General features: G+C 41.4%; 1 protein-coding gene across 1 annotated transcript; it reads left to right on the top strand.

Moving 5' to 3' along the window:
• The first annotated feature begins 4,946 nt into the window (after nt 1–4,946).
• Nucleotides 4,947–6,090, top strand: LOC130298411 (uncharacterized). Its single transcript, XM_056551329.1, has 2 exons — nt 4,947–5,277; nt 5,364–6,090. The coding sequence occupies exons 1-2, from the start codon at nt 5,153–5,155 to the stop codon at nt 5,962–5,964; spliced, it is 726 nt and encodes a 241-aa protein (XP_056407304.1). The 5' UTR covers nt 4,947–5,152; the 3' UTR covers nt 5,965–6,090.
• The last annotated feature ends 2,108 nt before the right edge of the window (nt 6,091–8,198 follow it).

Raw genomic sequence — 8,198 nt, 5'->3', positions numbered from 1 at the left:
CTGCCCAGAGGAAAAGTTTCTGAGTTGCCCATAGCAACCAATCAGATCGCTTCTTTCATTTTTGAAAAAGCCTCTGAAAAATGAAGGATATTTTTGAGATTTTGGAAGCTGGGATACTCACTACACACTACTCACTACAGGGCGAGGTAACCGAGGAGGCAACACCAATCGTGCACGAGGAGGTCGAGGTAATCCACGTGGACGGGGAAAATATAAAAAGAAATATAATAACTCAGAATGGTCAGATACGGGCTCTGTTCCCTCATCCTCCTCTGGGCTTTTTTTAGGTGGGGAACAGAGGGATCACAGTCGAGATCACTACCCCACCCGAGCCAGGGAACCCAGGATGTAAGTGACTCTAATGAATCAGCCTCTCTCCAGGTAATTAATCTGTCACAACAAAATTTGACTCCTGAACAGGTGGCGGTCCTTTCACGAGGACTTTCATTCGTCCCGACTGTCCAATTTGACCTTTTCAATTGGGTGAGGGACCTCCACCTATTTGGGCGTAAACTCAAATGGAAGAAATTCTTCAAGATGAGGGACAGAAAGGAGTGTATGGAACTAGGTATAGGTTTAAATGAATTGCCTGCGGCCAGAGACCTAGCATCACTACTGGAAGACAATCAAAGACCCGGAGGAGTAGGACCATTTACTTCTTGTAAACTTAAAAGTAAAGTGTTTCCACCAGTGGGAGAGACTTCCTGCGTGGATGTGTTCTTGGATCTGGTGATACGAGATATTGAGAGCCTTGAAATTCCCCCCTTGCCTGCGGGCAGAACCAACTTCTCATATAATGAAAAACTGGCGATTAAACAACTTCAGCAGAATGAGCAGTTGGTTATTAAGTCAGCAGACAAGGGGGGTAATATTGTGGTTATGGACCGTACGCAATATATTGGTATGTGTAATAGATTACTGAATGATAGATCTACGTACGAAGTTATACCCTCTGATCCGACGACTAAATATAAAATTGAGCTTAACAAGATTCTTAAAGTAGCAAGAGAGAACAAACTCATTAATGATGCAGAATTTAATTTTTTGTCTCCAAAAACTGTCACTGTCCCCACCTTCTATGCCCTCCCTAAAGTCCATAAGGGGACTAATCCCCTTAGGGGCCGACCTATAGTGGCGGGCATAGGGGGTCTGGGACAGAATCTTGGTGTTTATGTGGACCAGATTCTGAGAGAGTTTGTACTAACACTACCATCCTACACACGTGATACAATGGATCTCCTCAACAAAATTGAGGGGGTGCAGGTTGAGACTGGTGTACTATTGTCAAGTATAGATGTGGAAGCACTATATTCTTCTATTCCACATGACATCGGCTTGGCAGCAGTCTCGTATTTTTTATCACAGAGGGGTATACAACTGAGACCTCATAACGAGTTTGTTTTGGAGCTTTTGCGCTTTATATTGACACACAACTATTTCCTCTTCGACAGAAAATACTTCCACCAGCTCAGAGGGACCGCTATGGGGAGCCCTAGTGCCCCCAGTTATGCGAATCTCACTCTGGGCTGGTGGGAGGCCACCCAGGTTTTTGTCGAGGAGAGGGAATGGTTCAGTGAACGTGCCCTTATTTGGGCACGATTCATCGATGATATTTTCATCCTGTGGCAGGGCTCTGCCAATGAATTCGAGGAATTCTTGAGATTGCTCAACCAGAACGATTTAGGATTATCATTTACACATGAGTACCATGAGGCACATATTCCTTTCTTGGATATTTCTATTCATAAGACAACTGGAGGTAACTTACGTACCACTATTCATAGGAAGGGTACGTCCACGAACAGCCTCCTGAGGTGGGAGAGCTGCCACCCGGGACCCCTTAAAAGGGGTATCCCGAGGGGGCAGTATCTCCGCCTCAGGAGGAACTGTTCTGACAGGCAGGACTTCCTACGAGAAGCACAAGATCTAAGAAGGAGATTTAGAAACAGAGGATACCCTGACCACATATTAAGATCAGCCTATCAACATGCTTTGCACACTCCTAGGGAAAGCTTATTGACACCGAAGCAGACGGATGAGGGGGCACAGCCCTTAAGAGTTATTGCTACATTTGACCATGCAGCCCCGTTAATACGGAACATTCTCGTAAAACATTGGAGGATCCTACATATGGACCCTGATTTGAGTGATTCTATACCACTTGGACCACAGATCACCTATCGGAGGGGGCGAAATATAGGTGATCTGGTTACACACAGCTACTTATCACCGACTACCGCTGGAGGAAACACCTGGTTGGACAGAGCGAATTTGAAGGGTACTTATGCTTGTGGACGATGTAAGGCCTGTCCTAACATTTTGAGAGTTAGGGAGATTCTCAATGAGAGAACAGGAAAGATGCACAAGATTCGTGACTTCATTAATTGTAATACTAGTGGTGTTATCTACCTGGTTATTTGTCCATGTCATATGAGATACATTGGGAAAACGCTTCGTCCTTTTAAAAAACGGATATTGGAACATCTTGGTGATGTCAAACATAAGAGGGACACATCCCTGGCCCGTCACATGAATTTGGTCCATAGTGGTTGCTGCACACAACTCAAGTTTCTAGGACTGGAGCTCATTCGTCCGTCTCCGAGAGGGGGTAACTTTGATAGACTTCTCCTTCAAAGGGAGAGTAGATGGATTTTTGAGATGGGTACATTGAACCCTAGAGGTCTCAATGACCAATTAAGTTTTGCTCCCTTTTTGTGATGTCCCCTTACAGCAAGTGATGTGGTTCCCCCCCCATTGGTGACGAATAGGCAGTTAGGTGAGACCCTAGTGGGTCTTCCAGTTAGTGTCACCATACTTACTTAGTAAGAGCTAGGCCAAGTAGGAGGTACGGGAGCGGGGCCGCCCTTATTAGGGCGATAACACCGCCTAGGACATAGGGCCTAAGTTAGTGCAGGGTAAGTTTAGGATCCCTAGGCCCCCATCATTACCCACATCCCTCCTCTATATTTTTGTTAGAATCCCAGGGGGACCACTCCTGTGTCGTAAGGGGGACCAATATTTAAAATTATATATCTTTTTTCTCTCTCGGGCGTTGTCCCCTACATCCGTCTGCTGATTTCTTATACATATAAATAAATTTGATTAGAAGTATAATATAGGAGTATATGGGCTGCTCTTGGTTGGGGTTTTTCCTGTTCCAACCTTTGGGATTAATATATATATATTTTTTTCAGATATGACCAATTAGGGCATTTTTTCATCATGTACAAGGGGTTTATAAGGTCGTGATCATGTGGCATGTGTACCCTTAGCTTTAGGGACCTTGTGCCTATTTCACTACTATTTGGCACGTTTTCACTGTGGTATGCTCACGATCTTCTTTGTTTTTATACCCCTTCTTAGGAATTTTTTGCAATTTTGGTACTTCTACACCAATTATTGTTACTATTCCCATTGGTTCATGCATTAACATATAACCAGTCACACGAGAGTTAGTATACTCTATTACTAGCAATAAATCACTCCCATACATACCTGAATCCGGCCCTGAACTATAGTAGTGAGTTCGGCATTCTGCCCGCCCCCTGTGGGCGTCAGAGCGGGGCGGGCACTGCCGACGTCACACGTAGGCGCCAGGATATGACGCCAGACGCCGAGAGACCCGGAAGGTGAGCGCATCGCAGCCGGTTTGAATTATTCCGGCTCCCCGCCACTGCGGGTTGCGCACCTCCCGGGATCCTGTGATCGGCACCTAGACCAGCTGACAGTGAGTACAGCATACTAGCGGCGTTATGCTAGATTTACATTACAGGTACAGCGGAACCTTGTTTATTGATAGGAATATATTATTTTATTTATAGGTGTCCGGAACCACGGCAAGGACTGTGAGTCTTTCAGCCCTACAAAAACTACATTTAGTGCAAGTCTGTATACTGGGCTGACTGTATTGTTGGTTTTCTTCTTTTTAGGTCGTGCCGACATTCTCCTGTCACAGCTGGGAAAGATCACACCCTTTGAGTGATACCCCGTATCGTGGGTCACTCAGTAATACCGTGTTTTTTTCAAAAATGTGATACTTCTATTATCTCTATTATTCTGATATTCTCCTGAGGACACTCTTGATTGGAGTAGAAACGCGTTGAGAATTATATTTTCTATTAGAGATGCATGTTTGAATATGTATATCTACACATTAGATTCATGATAAATCCACCAGATGGGTGGTGATCCTAACAGATCCTGTGTCGCATGATTTTATTCTTATGTGGGTATAATCACTTGGCACATATTGGTGTGTTTTAGCAAGCATATATTAAAAGTTATGTCTTAAATAGCACTTCCCTTACACCTTATATTGATTTAGAGGTTTTTTTCATATTGTTTATGCTGGGAGGCAAATTGACCCCTTGTAGGTCTATACAGTATTTTACATACTGCTTACATACTCACTACACCCATGCATATCTAGATAATTAAGTATGGGGGGAACTTAAATTTATTTTTTAAATCACATGGAGTTTTGACTTTACTTCATTATGGTCGAATAAAGCACTTAAAGAATTCCTTAAAATTAAAGATTCACTCTTTTGGATGAAAAGGGGCTTATTTATGTAAATCAATTATACGCTTTAGGTCAAATAAAGTCGTTTGAAGAGATAGCCCATAAGTGTGTGGGGGGAAGACAATCAGAAACATTGTTTTTTACAAATAAGTAACACAGATCATAAACCAATAAAAGGAGAGATTGGAGATTTCAGGGATTCTATATATAAGAAAAGTTTAATTAGACTATTTCCTTATGCGAAGTTGCTGTCTGGGCATGCTGGGAGTTGTTGTTCTGCAGCGGTTGGGGGTTCACAGCTTGAAGACCACTGCTATAGCGGGTGCAAATGTATCTGAGCCCTGGAACTCAAATAATGTGAAATATGAGATGATCAAAATGGAGCCCCTGCACTAATTACTTGGGTTCTGAGGTCTGTAAGGTCCATAGTAAAAACATCAGGTTCTGTCTATAGCAGATACTAAATCATGGCAGCTCAAAGAAACAAGCAGTCATTCTGACATGTCACATGTGATGTCATAGACAGCTGGAGGCCTGACATTACACTGACAGCCGCCCGAGCCTTCAGTCTGTTCCAGTGCGATTAGTGAGAATAGTGAGATTAGCGTCTTCTTTTTCTACTTGTCTGAAATGGAGCTAAAAGGACTGGGGTTCGTCCCCCTCCTGTTGGCGTTTTGGTGTGCGGCCTGGCTTGCCACCAGCTACATCATGACGGTCGTCCTCGGCCATGCAGCCTCGCCACTGATGAGCATCAGGTAAGATAAACAAGCACATGATTCTTATTTCATGGGTTGGGAGTGAGGAAATATCCATAATAACATTGGTTTCTTTTCCTTCACAGTGACGTGGGAAATGTCTTTCCCGAAAGCATATTATTCAGAATTGGATTCATAGGGACGTCCATTGGCACTTTGGTACTAACCTTTCTTATTTATAAGTATATGGTTATGCATACTGAAGAGTTCAGGGGTCATCAGGTCCTGATCCAGAGGATCCTGCTGGCCATTGTGTGGGCCTCCTGTTTTTCCACAGCTGTTATGCATGTATTGTCCCCCGAAGAATATCCCAGGATACACTTTGTCAGCACGATAATTTCCATTACATGTGAAGCCTTATACTACCTTGGGCAGTCCATCCAGATGTATAAATTACCAGGAGCAAAAAAAGTCATCCACCATAGTAGATGCACCTGCTGTGGCCTGACTTTTGTCTGTGTAGTTTTCTATTTTGGATATGAAACATTAAAGGAATTATTCCATAATGATGAAGACTGGGACGAGATCCGTGAAATCCCCATCATAATCATCGAGTGGGTGATGCTTTTACTGATCCTGATAAACATCGTGACCTATTATTCCACCATGCAGAGGTTATTGTTGACCGTCTCCAGAAACAGCTGCACACTCTCTCTTAGAGTAAAAATTGATGACTTCGGGGTGTAGACCACCACGGGGGCCATCAAGTGGACTTCTGGGAGAGATACTGCACAGGACACGGAAAACATCTAAAGAAGAATAACTGGGGGACTACATATGGTGCCAGTAATCATGACACAATAATATGAGCTGGTGATATTACCTATACAAAAAAAAATAAAAAAAAATGTAAAAAAAATATTGGTGTGTGAAGTGTAATACCTAGTTAGAAAAACAGAATCAATTTCATCATTATAACCCCCCTCTGCATTACCCTGTTTATTATTTTTCAAGCAAGCACTTTGTTCTAATTCGTCCACTCTCTGGCGTGCTCCTTGTATAAGGGGTTTGGGATACCCTTTTTGTTTAAAACCATCCTCCAGGTTCTCTAGTTGTTGTAGGTATTTTTGTGTGGAAGAACAATTCCTTCGGATTCTTTTCATTTGACCTAATGGAATGTTCTTCTTCCATTATTTAAGATGGCAACTGTTAAAGTCGAGGTATCTGTTTGCATTCACCTCCTTAAAATAGTTGGCAGTATGCGAACAGCCATCCTGAATATAGATATTTAAATCCAGGAACTCACATTTTTTGGGGGACTGATGCAGCGCTGCCTTTGGATATCTCTGGCTCTGCCATAGCGCTTTTTTTGAGGGGGCGTGTCGGCTGCCCCTTCGTCTGGTGGTCAACACTAGTGTTGCTCGCAAATATTCGCAATGCGCGAATTCGCGAATATTCACCAATATAGCACTATATATTCGAAATTACGAATATTGTTTTTTCCCCCCACAGTACACATCACAGTGATCATCCCTCTCTGCTTCCAGCTTGTGTGGTGTAAAGAAGGCTCTAATACTGCTGTGTGAGACTGGCGTACAAATTTTCGCATATGGGAAAATTTGCATATGCAAATTTTCGTTTATGCAAATTTTTCACATATGGTAACTTTCACCCATGCAAATTTTTGTTTATGCTAATTTTTGCTTATGCGAAAATATATTGCGAATTCGAATATGGCCTATGCCGCTCAACACTAATAATGACCCCACATAAAAATGTACTATATACTTGTCCCCACAAATGAATTTATACTATAAACTGACCCCCATATATATGAATGTATACTATATACTGACCCCCATATATATGAATGTATACTATATACTGACCCCCATATATATGAATGTATACTATATACTGACCCCCATATATATGAATGTATACTATATACTGACCCCCATATATATGAATGTATACTATATACTGACCCCCATATATATGAATGTATACTATATACTGACCCCCATATATATGAATGTATACTATATACTGACCCCCATATTTGAATGTATACTATATACTGACCCCATATATATGAATGTATACTATATACTGACCACATATATATGAATGTATACTATATACTGACCCCCATATATATGAATGTATACTATATACTGCCCCCCATATATGAATGTATACTATATACTGACCCCATATATATATTAATGTATACTATATACTGACCACACATGAATGTATACTATATACTGACCCCCATATATATGAATGTTTACTATATACTGACCCCCATATATATTAACGTATACTATATACTGACCACACATGAATGTATACTATATACTGACCCCCATATATATGAATGTATACTATATACTGACCCCCATATATATGAATGTATACTATATACTGACCCCCATATATATGAATGTATACTATATACTGACCCCATATATATGAATGTATACTATATACTGACCCCCATATATATGAATGTATACTATATACTGACCCCATATATATGAATGTATACTATATACTGACCCCCATATATATGAATGTATACTATATACTGACCCCATATATATGAATGTATACTATATACTGACCCCCATATATATGAATGTATACTACATACTGACCCCTATATATATGAATGTATACTATATACTGACCCCCATATATATGAATGTATACTATATACTGACCCCCATATATATGAATGTATACTATATACTGACCCCCATATATATGAATGTATACTATATACTGACCACACTTGTGGCACTTGTAGTCCGCTGCAGGCATCCTCCATTGTATGCATTTTTATGCTGGGGATCGCCCCTAGCAACGGACTACAAGGGCAGGATCTGCTCCCCCAGTAAAAATGCACAACCGCATTTGGGGTTGAGCACCTCCAGCCATTTGAGACCACGTTTTTTGTTGTTTGTTTAAATTTT

Source organism: Hyla sarda (assembly GCF_029499605.1).
Source record: "Hyla sarda isolate aHylSar1 chromosome 2 unlocalized genomic scaffold, aHylSar1.hap1 SUPER_2_unloc_9, whole genome shotgun sequence".
NCBI classification, from domain to species: domain Eukaryota; kingdom Metazoa; phylum Chordata; class Amphibia; order Anura; family Hylidae; genus Hyla; species Hyla sarda.
The sequence above is the reverse complement of the archived record's forward strand: the minus strand, read 5'-3'. Positions and strand labels throughout refer to the sequence as shown.

Coding starts and splice junctions, on each gene's coding strand:
- LOC130298411 (XM_056551329.1), top strand. CDS start 5,153: ATGGAGCTAAAAGGACTGGGGTTCGTCCCCCTCCTGTTGGCGTTTTGG. Junction 5,278..5,363: donor TCGCCACTGATGAGCATCAG/GTAAGATAAACA, acceptor TTTCCTTCACAG/TGACGTGGGAAATGTCTTTC.